Raw genomic sequence first — 23,023 nt, 5'->3', positions numbered from 1 at the left:
GCCTTTAATCCCAGCACTTGGGAGGCAGAGGCAGGTGGATTGCTGTGAGTTCGAGGCCAGCCTGGTCTACAAAGGGAGTCCAGGACAGCCAAGGCTACACAGAGAAACCCTGTCTCAGCAGGGGTGGGGTGGGGGGTGGGGGGGTGGGGGGGGGTGGGAGGTGGGAGGAGAATAGAGACAGATCTAGACGCAGGGAGTGCTGGTCCCCAGTGCTGGGGACTCCACAAACTGACACACTCCAGCCTCCTATGGCCCTGGCTTTGTCCTGTTGTGTGTGTCCCCACATGGGTCCTATGTTTCTGGGCCATCTTCACCTGGGGATTGACAGGGAAAATATAATGAGGCAAAGGCACGCTTGCCTTTAGGGGTAAGATGCCGCATTCGGAAGGATTTGGAAACCCAAGTAACCTGGAGCTCCCACACAGGTGCTAGGGATAAAGGGCCTTGGGTCACCGGAACTGCAAGGCTGAGGGGGCTGCTGCCTCAGCACCGGCTCTGGGATTTCTTCTTTCAGAACCAGTCTCTTCCTCTGAAAAGTGGATGCGACACATTCATAAGACAGTCGTCGGACCAACTATGAGTGTGTCTTTGCCTCCTGATAAACTCTTGACAGATGCTTAGGGAGCAGGATACTACAGTAAATGGGTCTGATTCTTTCAGAGTGCCCACCACCTCACTCCACCTCCGCCGGGTGTGGTGGCGTGCGCCTTTAATCCCAGCACTCGGGAGGCAGAGGCAGGCGGATCATTGTGAGTTCGAGGCTAGCCTGGTCTACAAAAGCAAGTCCAGGACAGCCAGGACTGTTACACAGAGAAACCGTGTCTCAAAAAACCTAAAATCAAAACAACAACAACAACAATAAAAACCCAATAAACAACAACAAAAACAACAGAGTGCCCACCCCCTAAAACTCAAAACTCCGAAAGGCTTTCTGAACTTTGAGGTGCCCAAGGCTTCAGGGCTGTAAGGGGAAGCACCTGAGGGCCAGTTGGTTTACAAAAGTTTTGCTTCTTGCTTTACAGCTCCATTGCAGGTCCAAGGAGCAAGGGCAATACCTCAGGTTTTGCCCCCACAGACCGAAGGGGCACCTTAGAGCTTGTAGGAGGGTAATGTACATGGTCGGTACCCTCTAGTGGCCAGTGTTAGTATTACATCCATCTGCCCAGCCTGCTTGTCTAATGAAGAGGTCTCTCTCTTTTTCCAACACATGTGTATTCTCAATCTCTGTCTCTCTGTCTCTCTGTCTCTGTCTCTGTCTCTGTCTCTCTGTCTCTCTGTCTGTCTCTCTTTGTCTGTCTGTCTCTCTCTCTCTCCCTTACCCCCCTCTCTCTCTCTGTTATTTTTATTTTTATTGTGTATAGTGTGTGAGCCTATGGCACATGTGTGTGAGTGCTCATAGAAGCAAGAAGAGGGCATCAGATCCCCTAGAGCTGGGCTACAGGTGCTTATGAGCCACTTGCCATGGTTCTGGGGATCAAACTCAGGTCCTCTGGGAGAACAGCAAGCTCTCTTACCATACAAGCCATCTCTATAAATCCAGTACATGTATTTTGGTGTTGTTGATTCAGAGAACCATGCATTCAAGAAGAAAAGGACTGGATAAGGCCAATGAAATGGCTAAGGAGGCACATGCAGCCAAGCTTAAGTATGTGAGTTCAATCCCTGGGACCCAAGTGACGGAAGGAAAGATGGAACCAATTCCCAAAAGTTATCTTTTCAGCCCTGCACACACACACACACACACACACACACACACACACACACACACACACACACACAAACACACAATTTATAAAGAAACATCCTTGGGGACAATGCCTCCTTGGAGGAGAGACTCTGTCATCTCTCGTCCCAGTGAACAAACAGCAGCCTGCCAGAGCACCCTGCCCCTGGACTCAGGATGCTCTCAAAGGGACACATTGGGTGGTCTCCGTCGCTGAGATCTTGCATAACCAGTGCTCATCCACCTGGCCAAGGTGGCAAAGGAAAGATAAGATCAGGCACATGACTGCAGGAGAGGAGTGGGAACATCATGAGTGGGAGGAGCTCCTAAATTATCCATCAGCACAAGCTGTCAGTGGCCCAGGCCCCATGAATAAATGTATAGGGAAAAAGGCAGGGGCCTTGGGGATGAGGAAAACAGGTAGGGTATAAAAAGAGCATGCGAGGGACCAAGACCAGCATCCAAGAGTCCAGATCCCAAACTGCTCAGGGTCCTGTGGACAGATCACTGCACGGCGATGGCTGCAGGTAAGCATACTCAAATCCTGCTGGGTGTGGCATGGACTGAAGAGCCCAGAAGATGGATTTGAGGTTTTGTATGTGGGTGCAGCCCAACTTCTGCCCATGTTGGGGACACTCTGAGTCCCCGTGGGGGATTGGGAGAGATTGGCCACTGTTATCAGGTTCCTCCTGCCTTCCTCTCTCTCTCTCTCTCTAGACTCTCGGACCTCTTGGCTCCTGACCTTCACCCTCCTCTGCCTGCTGTGGCCTCAGGACGCTGGTGCTTTCCCTGCTTTGCCTTTGTCCAGTCTGTTTGCCAACGCTGTGCTCCGAGCTCAGCACCTGCACCAGCTGGCCGCTGACACCTACAAAGAGTTTGTAAGTTCCCCCCAAGAGATCGGTGCCTGGCTGTGGAAGCAGGAAAGGGCAGATTATCCCCGCTACCACCCTCGCCAGCCCCCTGGGAAGTCATAGCAGGAAACCGAGGGGTCAACACTGTTAGATGGTCAGATAATGAGTGGGCCCCCCGCCCCCATGAAGTAGTGATGACAGGGGCCACAAGCTGGTCCCTCGGTGACTGCTCTTCCTCCAGGAGCGTGCCTACATCCCCGAGGGACAGCGCTACTCCATCCAAAATGCCCAGGCTGCTTTCTGCTTCTCAGAGACCATCCCGGCCCCAACAGGCAAGGAGGAGGCTCAGCAGAGAACCGTGAGTGACTGCCCAAGCAACCCCAACTGTACCCGCCTCCCCCCCCCCCCCAGGCCAGGGACCACCTTCTCCCTAAAGCTGGGGTGACCTGGATGTCCCAGGCGGAGTTCACTAGGTAAGACACTGCACCTAGTCTTTCTTCCTCAGGACATAGAATTGCTTCGCTTCTCGCTGTTGCTCATCCAGTCATGGCTGGGGCCCGTGCAGTTCCTCAGCAGGATTTTCACCAACAGCCTGATGTTTGGCACCTCGGACCGTGTTTATGAGAAACTGAAGGACCTGGAAGAGGGCATCCAGACCCTGATGCAGGTGGGGATGGCACGGGGTCCCCAGTCCTGGGGCTACCCTGCCCTTTGCCTCAGCCTGGAGCCTAGCTGGGGGACTCACTGCTGGCCTCTGTTTACCAGTCAGGCCTCAGACTCTTGAGAAGGCTTCTTACTCATTTCTCGTTATGAAGCTTCTAGGCCTTTCTCTGGGTCCCGGAGGGGGAGGGGGAGGGAGGGGAACACAGCTCCGGAGACTCCTCTGCCTTTCTTCCCACCACAGGAGCTAGAAGACGGCAGCCCCCGTGTTGGGCAGATCCTCAAGCAAACCTACGACAAGTTTGACACCAACATGCGCAGCGATGACGCTACGTTCAAAAACTACGTCCTGCTCTCCTGCTTCAAGAAGGACCTGCACAAGGCGGAGACCTACCTGCGGGTCATGAAGTGTCGCCGCTTTGTGGAAAACAGCTGTGCCTTCTAGCCACACACTACAGGGTCCCTGCTGCATTTCCCCAGTGACTTCCCTTTACCCTGGCAACTGCCATCCCTTTGCTTTGTCCTAATAAAATTAAAATGCATCACATTGCTTGGCTAGATATCTTCCTGTTATGGGACAGGGGTGTGTGTGTGTGTGTGTGTGTGTGTGTGTGTGTGTGTGTGTGTGTGTGTGTGTGTGAATGTGCGTCAAGAAGACCTGGAAGCCAGCCTGCGAGAATCCTGTGGGCTGCTTCGAGAGCAGCCCTGGCTCTCCTTGGACCAAATAACCAACCCATCCCTTTCTCCATTACACAGTGAGTCTGCTCCCACTCCATGGTCAAACTCCAACCTCCCCGGCAGTCACAAGCCAACAAGGCCATACATAGGTCACCCCCCCCCCATAAAGTACTCAGAGGCAGCCCTCCCTCCCTTCTCCAGCCAGAATCGGGAAGACCAAACAGCCCTCCCCCAAGATTAGGACGCGATGAAAATGAGACAAAGGTGCAAAAGGAAAAGCGTCTTCAAGAGAGAGAGAGAGAGAGAGAGAGAGAGAGAGAGAGAGAAGAGGAAAATCACAGAATTACTGTTGTACTTAAATTTTAAGATGGGTTTTCATTTGTATCAGCTACCCTTGGGAAATAGATGCAGCTCAAAATGAGTTTGTGTAGCCAGGCATGGTGACACACATCTTTAATTCCAGCAGTTTTTTTGTTTTTGTTTGTTTGAGACAGGGTTTCTCTGTGTAGTCTTGGCTGTCCTGTACTTGCTTTGTAGACCAGGGTGATCTCAAACCCACAGAGATCCACCTGCCTCCGCCTCCTCAGTGCTGAGATTAAACGCGTGTCCCCCCTCCTGACTGTAATTCCAGCATTTAAGAAGCTGAGGCGGGAGGATTGCTGTGAGTTTGAGGCTAGCCGGGTCTACATAGTGAGATATAGGGTAGTTTAGTCTATATAGCAGGGCTTTGTCTTAAACAAAACAAAGGAATTTGGACCAACAAGCACCTGAATTAGAGTAAGGGCCATGGAAGAGAGTCTGGAAGATGAAGACGGCAATATAACTCCAGCGGGTAGCGGGTAGGGCCTGAGGGATGGCTCAGCTGGTAAGGTAGGCATTGCAGACATGAGGACCTGAGTTCAGTCTCCAAAATTCACATTAAAAAAAAAAAACACAAAACAAACCAACAACAACAAAGCTGACTGTGGTGACATGCAGTTGGAACTCCAGCTCCGTGGACACAGGGTCGGGCAGGTCCCCTGCTCACTTTGTGAATTCTAGGCCAGTGAGAGATCCTATCTCAAAGAGTAAGGTGCCCGAGGAATGACAAGGACACACACACACACACACACACACACACACACACACACACACTCGAGTGCACTGCACATGCAGGAACACACAGACACATATACACACACACTTATCCAAATAGCTATCAGATAGAGAAACGCGCAAGTGACGAAAGCTCGCAGGGTGGAGATAAGTCACAACTGACACATGGCTTCCTTGTGAGAGAGGGCTACAACATGGACGGATGGGGACCCTTGTAACCTGAAGAACTGAGAGCCTAACTTGGGGGACCCTCTGACCTTGTACCCATTCACCATGAAGGAATAGGTCTCTAAGGTGGGGATATCCAGACATAGAGGAGAAATTTAATATCTGAACATTGGAAGGGAATACAGACAGAAAGCATTTTAAATGACCTAAGCAGGGCTTTTCTATCCTGGAAGATGAGTCCACTGTGGTCCTCAGACCCCTCCAGTCACAGCCATTCTGCCTTTATCAAGCTTTTTCTTTCTTTCTTTTCTTTCTTTTTTTTTTTTGGTTTTTTGGAGACAGGGTTTCTCTGTGTAGCCTTGGCTGTCCTGGACTCGGTCTCTAGACCAGGCTGGCCTCGAACTCACAGCGATACACCCACCTGCCTCTGCCTCCCAAGTGCTGGGATTAAAGGCGTGCACCACCACTGCCCAGCAAGCTTTTTATTTTTTATTTATTTTTATTATTATTTTTTTGCTAACTGTGATCTTATTGGTGTCAAACTCGCGCGGCACCCAATTTGGATTCCGATTCAGAGCGATGGGGGCAGAGTTGTACCTTGGCCTTCTCTGAGCTTAAAGACCCAACACAACTCACTCGTTTAAACTGTTTTGATTGAAGCAGGGCCTGGGTAGGGGGTGGGGGGTGAGGGGTGGGTGAGGAGGTGGGGGCGGGGGTGTCGTTTAATGGTCACAGAATAACAGTTGTGAAATTTGCAAAGCATTTTGGAGATGGATAGTGATGAGCTAGTCAAGAGCCACACGGGAACTGAGGTAGATGAGCCCCAGGGTTTTAATCCATAACCTGTTACCCACAAGAGTAGCATCATCTTTCCCCTCCTCTCCTGTTTTTCAGTAACAGATGGATATGCCTTCTCTAAGCCCCCTACTCTGATCCCTGCAAACAGCCTGGCCAAGGGCACAAGAAAAACCAGGATTCCTGCTGCCATTCCTGGGACATTTGTGTGTGTGTGTGTGTGTGTGTGTGTGTGTGTGTGTGTGTGTGTGTGTGTGTTTTCTCCCTTGGAGCCGCTGTTGCAAACCTTTTGGTCAGCCAAGTTGTTCCCAGCCAGTCTTGTTTTCCTCTGACATAACCACATGCTGTTCTGCTTTAGGACAACTCTGCTGTTGTTGCATCAGCCTTTTGTTGCCAGGCAACTGCCTCTTTCCCTGCGTTGCTTGGCACCTACCCCATTTCCCTGTCCTTGTGACAATATGCCTAAAGGGAGCAGCTTAAGGAAAAAGTGGGTTACTCTGGGTCCCAGGTCCAACCAAGGTCATGACATGGGAGGGTGTGACAGTGGGGGTATCCATAATGTGAAGTGACAATCTTTCACATCTTAGTGGAGCAGGATGCAGAGATGGTACCCTGGCCCAGGGCAGTTTATCTTCAAGGCCTGCCCCTGGTGATCTGTCTACCAGCTAGATCCCCAATCCTCAAAACTCCATGGCCTTCCCAAAACAGTGTCACCAGCTGAGGACCAAGCATTCAAACTTGTGGCCTGTAGGGAAAATTAACATTCAAAGCATGATACAAGAGCAGAGGCCCAGCGTCCAGGCCTTCCTGCTGCTAAGGTCAGAGCACCTGGCTCTGTCTCAGGAGTGGAAATTTCTGGCTTTCTGACCCATAGGACCAGAGGTCCTAGAGGTGACACTGAAGTCAAAATAGCTGGAAACCTTGCCACTGGACCGTCATTCCAGGGTATAGGATAGTGAGCTCGAGGCTAGCCTGGAAGACTCCAAGACACACACACACACACACACACACACACACACACACACACACACACACATACGCACACTCACCCACACTCGTTTTTTAAAAAAATGTGCATTGATGTTTTGCCTGCATGTACGTCTGTATGAGGGTGTCAGATCTTGGAGTTACAGACAGTTGTGAGCTGCCATGTGGGTGCTGGGAATTGAACCCGGGTCCTTTGGAAGAGCAGTCAGTGCTCTCAACCACTGAGCCATCTCTCTGGGCCCCACACTCATTTTTCAAACATGGCAAGTGCCCAGTTAATGGGAGAAAATAACAGCCTTTTGAATTGTACTGGCCGGTGAGTTCTTCTTTCCCAAAGAACGGAGCCATTTAGCCTGGACATATGCTTTCCGTGTCTTCCTTAGGTTGTCTTGCAGAGTTCATTCAAGTTCTACAGATCTCAATGATGTGGAGACACGCCCTCCCCATGTGGCCCTACCTCATTTGGGGAAGAATTGCTCAGGACAAGGAAGAATCTAATAGTGCCCTAGCCCAAGCATCAGGGGGCGCAGTTTTTAGTTGCTGGATGCTCTGGTTTCATTTTGTTGCTGTGGTTAAACTCTGAGGAAAAGCAAGTGAGAGGAGGAAAAGGATTCTTTCAGGGTACAGGTTTTAGTCCGTGATAGGGGAGTCAGGGCAGGAACACAAGCAGAAAGACCATGGAAGCGTGTTTCTTGGTGCTCTGCTCTGCTTAGCTAGGTTTTTGTTTGTTTGTTTGTTTGTTTTGGGTTTCTTTGTCTTTTGTTTTGGTTTGGTTTGGCTTTTGGAGATAGGGTTTCTTTGTATAGCCTTGGCTGTTCTGGACTCTCTTTGTAGACCAGGCTGGCCTTGAACTCACAGCAATTCGCCTGCCTCTGCCTCTCTGAGTGCTGGGAGCCACCACGCCCGGCTTAGCTAGTTTTCTTATGTGGTTTAGGATCACCTGCCCAGGGAATGACACCACCCACGGTGGGATGGGCCTCTTTACATTAATAAATAATCAAACAATCTCCACCCCCAAGTCATGCTACAGGCCAATCTGAATGGGAAAAATCCCTCAACGGTGGCAACTTTCTTCTCAGGTGACTTTAAGCTGTGTCAAGTGGACAATTAAATTAACTGGGATAGTGGACATATATAGCCTTTCCAGGGATGCCCTGGTCCCAAGGAATGGAGTTCTAGCAAAAATTTTCTCCTGTTTGATGGAATAGTGCCAATATTGCTAAGAGTTGTCTTTTGGGGTTTTCAAAGTATACGCTTATACACCAGCTATGGTGGCACGCACACCTTTAATGTAGGTCCTGACAAGGCAGAGGCAGGTAGAACTTTTTGAGGTCAAGGCTAGTGGAGTCTACATAGCAAGTCCCAAGACAGCCAGGGTTAGATAAAGAGACCCTGTCTCAGAAACAAAACCAAAACCAAAGGCTTAACTATGAAGGTGACACACAGGTACTATCTTAGGGTTTCTATTGCTGCGGTGAAACAAAAAGCCAGTCGGGGAGGAAAGGATCTGTTCAGCATACACTTCCAGATCAAAGTTCTCCATTAGAGGGAGTCAGGACAGGAACTCAAGTAGGGCAGGAGCTGAGGCAGAGGCCATGGAGGGGTGTTGCCTGCTGGCCTGCTTCCCCTGGCTTGCTCAGCCTACTTTATAGAACCCAGGACCACCAGCCTAGGGATGGCTCCACCCACCGTGGGCTGGGCCCCCCCCCCCATTGATCACTAATTGAGAAAATGCCTTACATCTGGATCTCATGGAGGCATCTCCTCAACAGAGACTCCTTCCTCCCTGAGGACTCTAACTTGTGTCTAGTTACCAGCCAGGGCACTAACCTATGAGAACAGTAACTGTGAAAAGCCGGCAGAGTCAGCTGGACCATCTGAGCTCTGTAGCAGCTAACCCAACATGGCCTGAGGAGGGACATCTGATAGCAGTGGCACCATGTGGCAGTGAGGAGTCACAGCAGTCTGAACCTCTAGCTCCCCTTGCTGGAACTAGGAAGCCAATGACATTGTCAATTTTTGGATTCCTGTGCCTTACGGTTTCATAAGTGGCATTTGCAAATGTGACTGATGCTGATCAGGCCTGGTGCAGCTAACCCAAGACAGCTGTCCCTAGATTAAGATGTTCTCTGTTGGCCGGATGTGGTGGCACATGCCTTCAATCCCAGCACTCGGGAGGCAGAGACAGGTGGATCATTGTGAGTTCAAGGCCAGCCTGGTCCACAAAGCTAGTCCAGGATAGCCAAGGCTGCACAGAGAAAATCTGTTTCAAAAGACAAAAACAAAACAAAAAATTGTTCTCTTAGACTTGCGTCCTAACATACTTTCCCCTGATCACCTTGAGATGATTTCCTTTGAGACCCACAGGCTGGGGAGTAGGAGCCAACAAATTCAGCATGGAAATTGACATTGAGAAGGCCTTTGGGGGAATACTGATTTACAACCTTGAAATTCATCCTTGGTCCTGATCTCCAATAAATCATGCTTTTCTGGTCATAGAAACTAAATGTGCTTTCAGTTTGGATACGGGTCCCCCAAAGGCCCATGTGTTATGGGCCCCAGACCATGGTGCTGTTGGGAGGCAATGAAACAAGATGGTGCCTAGTGAAATGTCCTGAGGAGAATCCTGGAATCCTGGCCCTTTCATGGTCCTCTTTTTGCTTCCTGCTTTCACGATGGGGAAGGCCCTCTATGCTCTTGCCTTAAAATACTGCCTCTCCACAAGCCTAAAGGTCATGGGTCATGCGACCATAAGTCGAAACCTTAGATAGTAGAAATTGTTTTTTGTTTTGTTTTTCGAGACAGGGTCTCTTTGTGTTAGCCTTGGCTGTCCTGGACTCACTTTGTACACCAGGCTGGCCTCGAACTCACAGCGATCCACCTGCCTCTGCCTCCCGAGTGCTGGGATTAAAGGCGTGTGTCACCACACCCAGCGAATTGTTCTTTCTTGTAGGTTGATCTGCCTGATATTTGTCACAGTAATAGGAGGCGAGTACATCCCTCACAGACTCTTACGTTTGTAAGGCAGGGACAACAGTTCATTTACTACTGTGCCTCTGTTGCTTTGTATGGTGAAACCAATGGTTTTGGTTTGGTTTGGTTTGGTTTGGTTGGTTTGGTTTTTCAAGACAGGGTTTCTCTGTGTAGCCTTGGCTATCCTAGACTTACTTTGTAGACCAGGCTGGCCTCGAACTCACAGAGATCTGCCTGCCTCTGTCTCCCAAGTGCTGGGACTAAAGGCATGTGTCACCACACCTGGCTCCAATGGGTTATTTTTATACCAGAATCCCTAACCTGAGATTCAGGATGGCCCATGAAGACACCCTTGGCTGTCTGATGCAACATTGCTTCTAGCTTGCATCTGCAAGGTGGAAAGTAGGTGCAAGCATGAGCTCCGGTTTTGAGGGCAGGAAAAACAGGCTTCTGATGAGCCAAAACATCACTTGCCATAGACTGGCTGCTCATGTTACCAACGGGACGTGATCCTCAAAATTCCAAAATGCAACCATTTTGGTTAACATGACTGTATATGATTACAGCAAGCAACATATCTGGCATAAGGAAGATTATGTGAGAGAAGGGAAGAAGAGAGGAGACAGAGGGTGGACAACTGGACATGTAGATGAAGGGTGGGGGGGGAGGGGGGAGGGACAGAGCCATGAGGGCAGAGGAAGTCAGAGGGAGAAATTGTAGGGACAGAGCAAAGAGATAGGTTGAGAGAAAGAGAGCTCAGGGTGGTGGGCGGGTCCTTTTTATCCACCAGACACCTATCGCTGATGATGTAAGGCGTTGCTAGGACCCTAAAGGAAGGCTAGTGGGATCGCCTGTGAACTAACAATAACAAAAGCTTTCAATTATGGCACAAAAGAATAAACTCAGGCCGGGCGTGGTGGCGCACACGCCTTTAATCCCAGCACTCGGGAGGCAGAGGCAGGCGGATCGCTGTGAGTTCGAGGCCAGCCTGGTCTACAAAGTGAGTCCAGGATGGCCAAGGCTACACAGAGAAACTCTGTCTCGAAAAACCAAAAAAAAAAAAAAAAAAAAAAAAAAAAAAAGAATAAACTCAGATATCACAAAACCTATTTTATTTTCTTACCACAGCTCACATCTCAGTAAACATTTCATGACAGCTCTGGAGCAAAGACCTGGCTTGACATCCCTCAAGCCCTCACCAACATGGACACACTCCTTCCAAAGGACCGTGAAGGAGGCTGACCTGTAGGAGCACATAGTGAACACTGGAACAGAGAGGTCTGATGATACAACTGAGATCTGGATGCATGTCAGCCACACAGTCCATCCCATGGACCTCCATGGCAGCAGAGTGGTGGGGGAAAGTAAACATGGGAATTGGGAGTATGACACCCTATTACATCAATTTCATGGAAGTGTTCTTTTACTTTAAAGCTGCCCCCCCCCAAAAAAAAAACAGTTAAGGGAGTGATAGCATAGACCTGTAATCATAGGATGAGGCTGGAGGGTCACAAGTTTGAGGCCATCTTGTGCTGCACAGTAAGCCCCAGGTTTTTGTTGTAAAGCTAGGGAGGCTGTTTCTTTGCCCCGAATTGACATGACAGCGGGTTACTGTGGCGAAGCTTAAGCAGCTGGCACCCCTCCCCCACGTCATCAGGCACTGTTTGGGAAACAGGGGACTGTGGACGGGGGAACAGAGTTCTAATTCCTGCCTACTTGCCTGCTACCTACCCTATAACGACTTGTGCCCAAACTACAGGATAAGTTCCCATCACTGAGAAACCCTGAGCAATGTATTCTAGGATTTTTCCCGTGATCCTTCTCATTTGCTGTTGGAGTGGGAAATACAAAGTAAGGAGTGAGAGGCTCTCCCACCACTTGGAACAATCAGATTGAAATTTCTCCAAACTGGAATAAACTCAAGGGAGTGAGACAAGCTCCAGATGGACTGGATGCAAGCCACATGGGGCCCTGAAAGCCTGTGTGGGGGGACAGCAGCCTCCCGTTCTGTCTCTTCCATCCTCCTTGGCCCACTCTTCCCTCCCCAGAAAATGCCGGTAGCTGACGTCACACTCGAGCCAAGTAGTGATGTGAGTTGCACTCTTGTGCCTGTGTATCTGTGAACTGGCCTTCCTCGTCTTTGCTCTGCCCTTTCTGCCTGTGCGCTCGCTTCCTCCGGGTTCTTTTGCAGGGCTGGTAGTTCAGATATAGGGCTACGGTGATCACAGCTATGCCAGGGGTGGAGACGACGATGATGAAGATGGTGGAGGAGATGATCCCTTCCGGCAGGCCTGTGTACGCATGGAAGACAGGCTGAGGACAGAAAGTCATTCTACTCCAAGCCACCAAGCCAGCTTCTCAGACTCAGCCCAGGAGCATCTCTCTTCCCTCCACCCTTGTGTGAGCATCCCAAGTCCCTGAGGTGCCTTTCTCCCCTGGGCCTGGTGGCTGGTGCAGCACATACCTTGGACGACAACAGCAATGTCTTTGCTGACGGAGCCCAGCTGGTTAGTGGCTGTGCAGCAGTAGGTCCCAGTGAGGTTCTGGGTGGCCTTCTGAGGTACATCAAGGTCAACGATCATTCCGTTCCACAGACATACCAGCACTGGGACAGGGCTTCCTTCGGGGACGCAGGCAAGCATCTGATCCATCCCTTCCTCCCATACCTGGTGGCCAGGACAGCTGGACTCCTCAAACCTCGGCTTGTCTGCAAAAGAGGCCCAAATGGAGCCCAGTAGTACGTCCTGTCCCCCTCTGACTTCCCTTCTCCCTTTCAACTCAAATGCTGCTCCCTCAACCCAACACTTTCTCCCCCAAAGAAAACACCATCAGCTCCCTGCTTAAACCAAACCCACTCTCCTCCCTTCCCTGGTATGAGACGCAGCCCAGGGCACTTTCATGGACTCAGGCTAAGTAACAACACAACTCTGTCAGTGGGACCCAGGGACCTTTCCCATTTTAGCTTCTCAATGGGCAAGAGGTGAACTCAGAAATAAGCATTTCCTCATTCTCCAAAACACAAATTGTGATATGGACTTTTGGAGGTTTCTCTCTTTAGCATTGGCCTCAGCTGTCTTCTTTTATGCTGTGTCTCCCGCTGCTGGCTCTCAACTAATTGTCTGACCACCCCAACTGCTTTGCTTCTGAGCTGCACTTCTCACCTTGCTCCTGCTCACTCTCCTGAGGGTAGGACAAACTTGGTGTGCATTCATTTTGTTTTATTTTTCTCTGGAATTTTCGAATTAGAAAAGTGTGGCCCCTCTACTGATGAAGCACCTCGCCAAGATCTCTGGAGGGGGCACTAAGTATCTTTTGGGGTTGTTTTGTTTTGTTTCCAAGACAGGGTTTCTCTGTGTAGCCTTGGCTGTCCTGGACTCTCTTTGTAGACCAAGCTGGCCTCGAACTCACAGCAATTGCCTGCCTCCTAAGTGCTGGGATTAAAGGCATACGCCACCACACCTGGCAAGACACTAAGTATCTTTATGAGGAGGATCAGGCGTCTACTCACATAAGACATGAAGCTGGACCACAGTGGTTTTAACCAATCGCTGGCCCTGTACCTCCAAAGAGGCCTCACAGGAGAGATTTCGGCCATCATCTTCCTCCCTGGCAGTAAACAGAAGCCAGGCAGGCTCCCCAGGAGCAGAGCGGTTTGGGGATCCCTGAAGCTGAAGAGTAGGGCTAGGTGATGTTAACACATGACCTGAGCAGGTGACATTAACATCTGTCCCTGCCAGAGGGTAAGCATCTTCAATCTCCAGAACTGGTGGAGGGAAACCTATGAAGAAAGGAAAAAGATCAGAGGACACATCTGCAAAACTGGTGTGCACTTCTGTCCTCTTGTTGCTGGAGGTCTCCCTCAGGCAGAGAGGACAATAGAGACTTTGGATAATGTTAATGCTTCTGTAAAGGCTGAGGAGAGGGAACAATAACATGGTTTGAAGATGGAGTGCGTCCCTTCCACAGTATAGGCCACCCACATCAGACGATGCCTCTCCTGGGAGGATAGACAGACGTTTCCTCACTGTACACGTTTTCCTCATCCCAAATGTTTATTCTAGAATGAAGTTCAGGCATCCACAATTGTCCAGTGAGTGAGATAGGTTAGGAAACTCAGGGTGGAGGCTGCTGTGCCCAGATCACAGAACCCCAAAAAAGGCCACCAGGACTCGATACCAATGCAATACACACAAGGACATTTAATTTTTCTACTTGAGCTGTGCTCTGACCATCACCAACACAGTGGTATCCAGAAAGAGCCCCGAACTCTGTGCTGAGGGTAAATGTATAGGTTCCTATCCCTCCCAGCGCCCCAGAGCAGGGGGGTTCCAACCTGGCAAGCACCAATTGGTTGAGTAACACACGGAGGTCTAATGTCTAATAAAGGTGACAGGCTACAGAAAAAGGCACCAAGACCACCTGTAGCTTAGCTTTCTTTGTTCAGGGAAGTGTCTGGTTTCTTAGTAATCCTATCTCCTGTGGGCAGAAAAAAATGTGGCCATAAAACTGGGTCTCTTAGGGGGCTGGAGAGATGGCTCAGAGGTTAAGAGCACTGGCTGCTCTTCCAAAGGTCCTGAGTTCAATTCCCAGCAACCACATGGTGGCTCACAGCCATCTGTAATAAGATCTGGTGCCCTCTGTACATACAGATACAACATTATATACATAATAAATAAATAAATCTTTTTTAAAAAACTGGGTCTCTTAGCAACTCTGTCTGGTAGAGCCCTTTAGGTCAGTTGTTAGGCAACATTATCCCTGGTGTAACTCTTCTTTGCAGCTGTGGGCCCAAATCTCCTTGTGTATGTGTTCATACCTTTTAAGTCTGTTTCTTAAAGGAACTTTATGACCCTGAGATAGGCACTAAGGCCATACATGGTTCTGGCAGCCCATCCAGCTACGTGGCCTTTGGCCGTAGTTTCAGTGGCCATCAGGTGGGTTGCTAGGGAACTGTATTGTGTTAGTGCAGGAGGGAATGCAGCCCTGGTTATTCCCTGGGTCTGCCTAACTGCTTGTCTCTCATCCTGAGGGTGTAGTCATTTTTAAAGAATTGTTTAGGCCTCTTAGAGGCCACATAGAGCTATGGTCACAATGCAGGTCCCTAACCCAGCTCCTTCAGAGAAAGAGGAAAGCCTACATTTCCTTAAGATACCCAGCAAAGGTTAGCCAAAGCCACAGCACAGCACTGTGCAAACTCTCCCTAGCGGAGACCCTAGAAGGCACTTACTGTAGACGTGCACTGGTTTCCTTGCTTTCTGCTCTGTGGGACCCAGAGACACAAGGCAGGTCAGCTCCTGGTCACCTGTCTCCATGGCCCGAACGGTGGCTCGGGCCCATGCTGCATCTCCCTCCCAGGAGGAGAAAGGGCTCAGCTCCTGGTCTTCTAGGAACATGCGGAAGACAGCTTCCTGGGCTGGAAACACTCTAGGGACCTCACAGCTCACAGTCTCTGCCATCCCAACCTCCAGCAGTGAAGGCACCCCGATCTGGGGCTTCTGAGAGAACTCTGACAGGTAAACCAGCAAGAAGAAAGGGAAAGCAATAAGTCATGTGCCGCATGGGGTGCCAAGGAAGGGACTAGGGCTGATGGTGATTCAGAGGTGGGGCTCAGTCACCTTCACCCCTAAACCCTGTGGGAACAGGATCCCAAAGGCTAAAGCAGGCCTGGGCTCCCTTCATGCCTGGACTCTGACTCACCAAAGATCCGGAGTTCCTTGGTGGCTGAGCTGCCACGAAACAGCTCCCCACCTTGTGGGCTGAGATCCAGGTCTGCGCGGCAGGAGAAATCGCACCTGTCCTTCTCCCGCTGGGCTAGGACACTGATGCTGACCTCAGCTTTTAGGGCCGCCACAGAGAAGTTCATAAAGTCCTTTCTGTGCAGCTCTTGCTTGCCCTGGAGGAGGGTAAGGGTGAGGCTCCGCAGGGGTGCCACACTGGGCACGTGACACTTCACAGTGAACGCCTCATCCATGGCTACCCACTCGGGCTGCACGTCCAGGATCACTTGCTCCGGGGGCTCTTTAAGACAAGAAGGCAGCCTTGGTGAGGGGACCACTCACCTCCAGAAGACCATGGCTTCACGGGTGAGTCGGCCTTCCAGCCCTGTCCACTGACTACCGAGAAATGTGACAGCTAAGAGGAAGTCCTGTGCTTTGACTTTTCCTGTCATTCTGGAACATTTTTTCTTATCAGAGAAGTTTCAGGGCCATGAGAATTCTGGGGGGCGGGGGGCAGCTCTTTAGCATTACATGAAAACCACTGCATTCTCCCCCACAAGTTTCCTACTCCTTCTCATCTTTGTGGTGCAAGATGGCCCCCTGTGCAACCCTGCTTACCAGTGCCAACCTCAGAGCTCCTGCCCTGCACCACAGGGGTCTCTACCCCAACTCAAAAGACTGTTCTCCCTGCAATCCCTGGTTACCCTAAGAGCTGGCAGCAAATAAGCCAGCACTGATTTTACACTCAGATGATCAGTCTGAGGCTGGCATCGTTAGCATCTGCTCCCTGTATATTCTGTGTAATCTCAAGTATGCCCCGTGTCTAACAGGGGAACCTTGGAAGACAGCCTGTACAAAGGGAGAAAATCCAGCCCAGTGGTGGTGGAGCACGCCTTTAATCCCAGTACTTGGAAGGCAGAGGCAGAGGCAGGTGGATCTCTGAGTTCGAGGCTAGCCTAGTCTACAAAGCAAATCCAGGACAGCCAGGGCTACACAGAGAAACCCTGTCTCTAACTACCCCCCCAAAAAAACCAAACCAAACAAAACAAAACGAGAGAATCCTGACAGTATGGCTGAATCTTTACTTGGTGTGTAAGTGTGTGTGTGTGTGTGTGTGTGTGTGTGTGTGTGTGTGTGTGTGTTTCTCTCCCCTAGGAAAATCCCTGCCTAATTCTTCCCTACAATGCATTCCTTTCCCCCTGCCTACCTTCTTCCAAGCCCTCCAGCACACTCACGGTACATGATGATGTCAAGCGTTGTGTCCTTCTGGACCCCCGCACAAGAGAAGAAGCATTGCAGGACAGCGTTCTCAGTGATGTCCTCCAGGAGAAACTGCTTCCACTGAGGCCCTCTGCTCAGCTGGGTTTTCTTTAAGACGGTCTCAATTCCGCTGGGCCCAGGGTCTGGGCAGGTGGTGCTGCAATTGATGGTCAGGGATCGTCCAAACCTCACCAGAGCCTGGTGTGGCCAAACAGACACTTGAAACAGCCCTTCTGTGATCCCTGAAACGAAGCACACATGCCCGACACGCTGGTGACAACCTGAGCCGCAGCATGACTAGAGGTCGCCCTGCCCAGCAGGTCCAGGTTGCAGACGAGGGACTGGCCAAGAATAACCAAGCTCAGGGACCTGGAGACTTAACCCTTGCTTCAACAGTGACAGCCCTGACCCCAACCTCTCTCCTACCGTTCTGTCCTGGGGTCTAGATTTTACCACAGAATCTAAGGAGTTTTAAGGAGTCACAGCCAGGAAAGCATTGTCTTTGTAAGTTTTTAGAGGTCTTAGTAGCTCTCTGGGTTCAGGCACTAAAGACTCTTGAGTCTTCAGTCATCTGCTGCAAATCAGTATTTCTCTCAAATGATAGTTAAGGGCTACCTGTCCAGAATCGCCTGGGACAATTGTAAAGCTGCAGACAGAGTGACTGCCAACTAGTGAAGGTGGCATCTGGAAATGTGCTTAAGAACAAAACAAGGCTCACAGGACCCTTTCACACACAAAACCACAACTAAAGGCCTCACGGACGCTCCCATGGCCACTTATATCACCTCAGAGGCCTTTCTCTCTCTTCTCAGAAATGACTCCATTTTGCTTTGCGATGCTGAGGAAGTGAATTTTTACAGTGTCTATAAGTTTAGCCTATATTATGGTTTGGATCTTTTAAAAAAAATTTTTTTTTCTGAGACAGGTTTTCTCTGTGCAGCCTTGGCTGTCCTGGACTCACTCTGTAGACCAGGCTGGCTTTGAATTTACAGAGATCCGCCTGCCTCTGCCTCCCAAGTGCTGGGATTAAAGGTGTGCGCCACCACCGCCTGGTCTACACATGTATTTAAATCACACACATAATGGGGGAAGGGAGCCGGGTGTGGTGGCGCATGTCTTTAATCCCAGAACTCAGGAGGCAGAAGGCAGGTGGATTGCTGTGAGTTCAAGGCCAGCCTGGTCTACAAAGGGAGACCAGGACAGCCAGAGCTGTTACACAGAGAAAAAGAGGGGGAGGGAGGAAGAGGAGGAAGAAGAGGAGGCAGACACAGGGCAGTGTGGGACAGCAAAGGGCTAGGCAGAGAAGACACCGTCCCTTTGGAGAGGTCTGACGCTCTGACACTCTACTGATGTGGCACACATAGGATTCTGTGTCTTAGTGTCCCAGCAAATAGCAATCTCTGCCACGGGTCCAGATGAATGGACGTCACTCTGCTCTGGATGTCCCGCCTGTCTTAATTCTTTCCTTGTTGTCTTTATAAAGAAGCCTGACAAAAGCAATGTAAGGGAAAGGCGCTGGCTTCCTCTCAATGTCCCAGAGCCCATTTCTTCTCCTCACAGCAGGGAAGTCAAGGTTGACAACTGAGATTAACCATAACCCCGTCCCCTTCTGAACCATCACCCATGTGTGTCCTGGCCCATAGTGACTAGAGAAATTTTTCTAGAGACCCTCACCTGGACAAGGGATCAAGGCCAGCAGGGTCCAGACACCAAACAGAAGCATTTTCATTCTTGAGAGAATGACCAAACGCTGGGGAAAAGGAAAGAAAGCTGTGCTGGAGAGATACTTTTTCATTATGTTTTCATAATAACTTACATGTGTGAGTGACTTTTTCCTGTACAGGTGCCTGTGTAACATGTGTGCTCCTGGTGCCAGGGGAGGCGCTGCATTGGATCCTTCAGGACTGGAGGTACAAATGGCTGTTTGAGACACCATGGAGGTTCTGAGAATCCAACTCAAGTCCTGTACAAGAGCAACCAGTGCTCTTAACCTCTGAACCAACTCTCCAGCCTGGAGAATAGTTTCATAAATAAAAATGTATTTAAAAAAAAAAGACAGCACTTGGGAGGCAGAGGCAGGTAGACCACTGTGAGTTTGAGACCAGCATAGACTACAAAGCCAGTCCAGGACAGTCCAGGCTACATAGAGAAACCCTGTCTCGGAAAAAAAAGTTGGCTGTAGTGCTTGCCTCAGACAAGCACCTGAGGCGGAAGCAGGAAGATCAGGAGTTCAAGGTCATCCTCCCTCATTCTCCTTGAAGACCTGGAAGTCAGCCCAGGTTGCAGGAGATTTCGTCTAAAAAAAAAAAAAAAAGACCATTGTCTCGCCCTGATTCAACACCACATTCAACAAAATGGGCTCCCCTGTCAGCTGGCTCCAGCTGAGAGTCTTTGAGTCTGTGCTCAGGCCACCCTTCCCAGTTTTTGTTTTGGTTGGTTGGTTTCTCCCTGTTTTCTTATTTTTTTTTTCCAAGACAGGGTTTCTCTGTGTAGCCTCGGCTGTCCTGGACTCACTTTGTAGACCAGGCTGGCCTCGAACTCACAGCCATCTGCCTGCCTCTGCCTCCCGGAGTGCTAGGATTAAAGGCGTGCGCCACCACCACCCAGCCCTTCCCAGTTTTGTTTTCTTTCAAAACCCAATTCAAACAAAACAAAACCTCTATCTAAACTGATTTTTCAGTGGTGGCGCACGCCTTTAATCCCAGCACTTGAGAGGCAGAAGCAGGCGGATCACTGTGAGTTCGAGGCCAGCCGGGTCTACAAAGTGAGTCCAGGACAGCCGAGGCTACACAGAGAAACCCTGTCTTGAAATACTTTAAAAAAAAAAAAAAAAGAATAGCCTTTAGCTTACAACACTATGCTTGCTGCTTAGAACAGACTAATGACAAAGGTGATAAATGTATGTTCTGTTTGAGTTAAACTGCAATATCCTGCTACGTTCTTTTTTCCCAGAACGGTGGGGAACTGAAAGTTCCCAGAAGTTCTCCTACCCTATCTATATCCCAGCCAATCAGCTTAAAGTGCTGTGTCTAGCTACCTAGCCACACTGCACCTGGAATACAACTGAATCTTCCTGCTTGACTATGGTTTTCCCTTTAAAAAGCTGTGTTCAGGGGTCATAGTCTTGGGTCCCAAATCCAGACTGCGCCTCTGCCTGGCCCGTCTGTTTAGCACTCAACACATTCCCGCACCCCCTAGTCTGGGGTCTGAGCGGCCAGCGTGCTGATATTCTTGTTCTACGACAATATCAAAAGCACTATTTCCAGATGAATATTATCTTTCTAGGCTAACCACTTTAAACTGGCAATGGTGGCGCACACCTTTGATGCCAGAACTCAGGCGGCAGAGGCAGAGGCAGAGGCAGGTGGATCTCTATGAATTCAAGGCCAGCCTGGTCTACATAATGAGTTCCAGTCCAGCCAAGGTTACAGAGTGAGAACCTGTCTAAACAAACAAACAAACAAACCAAAACAAAACAAACCAGCCAACCAATCACACTTTGGGGGGCTATGAGCTCATTCCAGAGATGACATCATCATTCAAAATTCTATTGGAAATGACTTATAACAGACTTTTAAGTTATTATAATAAGAAAAATTATTTTCCTTATTAAAATATCTTCTTGAGTGTGCAAAAAAAAAAAATAAAAAGATATTAGTCATGGGAGTTGCTGAACTTAGCACTAGTGACTTCCATCTCTTTCCTAAGGGCTGCCATCATTTAAGGCATTCTAAAGAACACCTTACTCTGACGCTGAAGGAATTTCCAAACGCTGAGTAAGAACTCTGAAGGACACGTACCAAAGGCCTGGATGGGACAGATGGTATCCATGCATTTTTATAAAATTACTGTTGAACATGCCTTTAATGTTCCAGACTGTGCTTGGGCTCACAGCAATCCACCTGCCTCTGCCTCCTGAGTGCTGGGATTAAAGGTGTGTGCCACCACCACCTGGCAAAACTGTTTTTCCCCCTTTAGTTTAGTTTTGGTTTTTTGTTTTGTTTTTCTGGATTTTTGTTTTTGTTTTTGTTTTTGAAACAAATTATGCAGCCCAGGCTGGCCTTGAACTTGCTATGTAGCTAAGGATGACTCTGAATTCCTGATCCTCCTCCTCCCAAATTCTGGGACTACAGGGGTGCAACACCAGGACCAGCTAGGATTAAACTATTAGAAAGTTTAGGCTTGGGGCTAGTGAGATGGCTCGGTGGTTAAGAACCTTGGCTGCTCTTCCAGAGGGACTGAGTTCAATTCCCAGCAACCACATGGTGGCTCACAACCATCTATGATGAGATCTGATGGCTTTTCTGGTATGCAGGTGTACATGCAGACAGTGCTACATTAAAAAAATAAAATAAAATAAATTTTAGCTGGTTCGAGGCTAGACTGATTTACAGAGTGGGTTCCAGGACAGCCAAGGCTACACAGAGAAACCCTGTGTCAAAAAAACCAAAAACCAAAATGGAAAAAAAAAAGTTTTGGCCCACGCTCCGGACCCTTGGAGACTGGCTGTAGGCAAGGACCTAACACATGGCTGTACAGTGTACAACTGCAGCTATGTCGTGTGTTCTGGACTTTGGGATTCTCACACCACATCCGTACTCAAGACGTCCTCACAGGACACACTCTACACTTCTGCTTCCTCTCTGTGTTCTCCGTTCAGCCCCCAGCCCCCACACCTGCAGTCCACACTGCTCTTTCCACACTTTCCTTTCTTATAATATGGATCGCCCCTAACACACTGATGTTGGCCAGGCCCCATAAACTGTTACTGAGGAGAAAACCTAAAGAAACCTCCTAACTTCATTTGTTCTCAGTTAACTTAAAAATCACTAATTTTGAAGGTCAGACTGCCAGGCAATGCAGTGTCTCCTAGCAGCTTTACTACAGATTGCGACTGACAGGTGAGTTGAGAACGGTCCCCTAGGTTACTTTTTTAACATCCCGAAAACTTTTCTACTGAAAACACTCTTCACTCCAGCCCCAGATGGGGGACTGGGAAGGATGAAAAGGCTGCCCACTCCCCTCCCCCGTCTTTTATTCAGTGTTGCATGCAAATGTATGGGACTATTTGAAAACATTTTGGTCCAAAATTGTAATACAGGGTTAACTTGAGCTAGCTTTTAAAGTCACAGCATCAGTGCCTAGAATCATTAGACTGAAACTATAGCCAAAAGTGGCATCATGGCCTAATCCTGAGTCCTGGAAGGTCCTCACTCAGTCTGAGAAAACCTTACCACCATCACCACCACACCACCACCACCGCTGCCGCCACCACCGCCACCACCGCCACCACCACCACAACCACACCACCGACACCACCACCACCGGCCGGGCCCCCTAACTTCTTTCCCTCCCTCACAGTCACGATATACCTATCATCTCTAACCCTCACCCTCTGGAGTTGAGAAGTTGATTTGAAGCCAAGTTTTCAGTTCTCCTGTCTTTGACCACTGAATAAAGATCTCTTGCCTCGGGCAGGGGGGTGGTGTCTGGTGGTGGCATGTCAGACCGTTTCCCCCAGTCTCCTGGACCTGTCTCTCTCCCACGGGCTATAAGCACCTTGAAGGCAGGGAGGCCCTTTGTTTTCTCCAGAGATGGGTTCCAAGAGACTGGGATGGGCAGCCAGCAACTACCAGTGGCTGACCCAAAGAAAATATAAGCTAATAATTGTGGGATCAAACACTTGGGTAGAGGACGGAAGACTAGCCTTTGCTGGTAAGGAGGTTTAGCTGAGAAAACGCTGTGAAGGCATTTAGAGGCAGACATTATTTAAAATATTTAAAAGTACGTGGGAAATAATAACTTCCAGGCGTGTTGGCTAACCCTCGGGCTCACCCCAGCGAATCCGCCCCTGAATTTCACGGGTAGAAACAGACAAAAACCCAAGGAAACCGAATAGGACCCAAATTCTCACTGAGTCAGAGCTGTGAGCTTATCTCTCTTGCCTCACCCGCCGCCACAGCTAGGGGACAGAACAGCGGCGCCGCCACCGCGCTGGAAACCGCCGCGCGGTGCGACCGTTGAGTCTGCGCACCTGGTGGGGGCGCTCTGCGCTGCTGCTGCGCCGAGGATTTCCCTGATCTGCCTGGAAACTCGTGACGCTCACTCAGCCTCTC

General features: G+C 49.7%; 2 protein-coding genes and 1 long non-coding RNA gene across 6 annotated transcripts; 1 reads left to right on the top strand and 2 right to left on the bottom strand.

The window, feature by feature from the left end:
* Positions 1-177: 177 nt before the first annotated feature.
* Positions 178-22,965, bottom strand: LOC311578594 (intercellular adhesion molecule 5-like). Of its 4 annotated transcripts, none has more exons than XM_084748534.1 (9): positions 22,822-22,965; positions 18,582-18,657; positions 16,883-17,149; positions 15,628-15,948; positions 15,158-15,436; positions 13,439-13,708; positions 12,395-12,637; positions 12,060-12,221; positions 178-314 (listed from the first exon to the last, which is right to left on the bottom strand). In XM_084748534.1, exons 2-9 carry the CDS (start codon positions 18,634-18,636, stop codon positions 292-294), a joined length of 1,620 nt encoding a protein of 539 aa, XP_084604660.1. In that variant the 5' UTR covers positions 18,637-18,657; positions 22,822-22,965; the 3' UTR covers positions 178-291. The 4 variants fall into 4 exon arrangements, with proteins under 4 accessions (XP_084604660.1, XP_084604659.1, XP_084604657.1 ...); XM_084748533.1 differs by lacking the exon at positions 178-314 and adding an exon at positions 11,026-11,173; XM_084748531.1 differs by lacking the exon at positions 178-314 and having other exon boundaries at positions 11,026-12,221.
* On the top strand, positions 2,164-4,004 carry GH1 (growth hormone 1). Its single transcript, XM_084748580.1, has 5 exons — positions 2,164-2,250; positions 2,441-2,601; positions 2,816-2,932; positions 3,080-3,241; positions 3,479-4,004. Exons 1-5 carry the CDS (start codon positions 2,241-2,243, stop codon positions 3,677-3,679), a joined length of 651 nt encoding a protein of 216 aa, XP_084604706.1. The 5' UTR covers positions 2,164-2,240; the 3' UTR covers positions 3,680-4,004.
* Positions 2,469-3,482, bottom strand: LOC311578621. The gene is made up of 3 exons (XR_014772911.1): positions 3,320-3,482; positions 3,062-3,211; positions 2,469-2,588 (listed from the first exon to the last, which is right to left on the bottom strand). It is a non-coding gene; the product is annotated as an uncharacterized lncRNA (long non-coding RNA).
* Positions 22,966-23,023: the final 58 nt, after the last annotated feature.

Source organism: Acomys minous (assembly GCF_964271855.1).
Source record: "Acomys minous genome assembly, chromosome: 12".
Classification (NCBI taxonomy): Eukaryota; Metazoa; Chordata; class Mammalia; order Rodentia; family Muridae; genus Acomys; species Acomys minous.
This window is presented reverse-complemented; position numbering and strand designations above follow the sequence as displayed.

Excerpts from the sequence above, each read along its gene's own strand:
- LOC311578594 (XM_084748531.1), bottom strand. The coding sequence starts at position 18,636 with ATGAAAATGCTTCTGTTTGGTGTCTGGACCCTGCTGGCCTTGATCCCT. Across the intron at positions 15,949-16,882 it reads GCTTGACATCATCATGTACC|AGCCCCCGGAGCAAGTGATC; the intron begins GTGAGTGTGCTG and ends CTTGTCTTAAAG. Across the intron at positions 15,437-15,627 it reads CAAGGAACTCCGGATCTTTG|AGTTCTCTCAGAAGCCCCAG; the intron begins GTGAGTCAGAGT and ends TTTACCTGTCAG.
- GH1 (XM_084748580.1), top strand. Across the intron at positions 2,602-2,815 it reads CTGACACCTACAAAGAGTTT|GAGCGTGCCTACATCCCCGA; the intron begins GTAAGTTCCCCC and ends CTCTTCCTCCAG. Across the intron at positions 3,242-3,478 it reads GCATCCAGACCCTGATGCAG|GAGCTAGAAGACGGCAGCCC; the intron begins GTGGGGATGGCA and ends TTCCCACCACAG.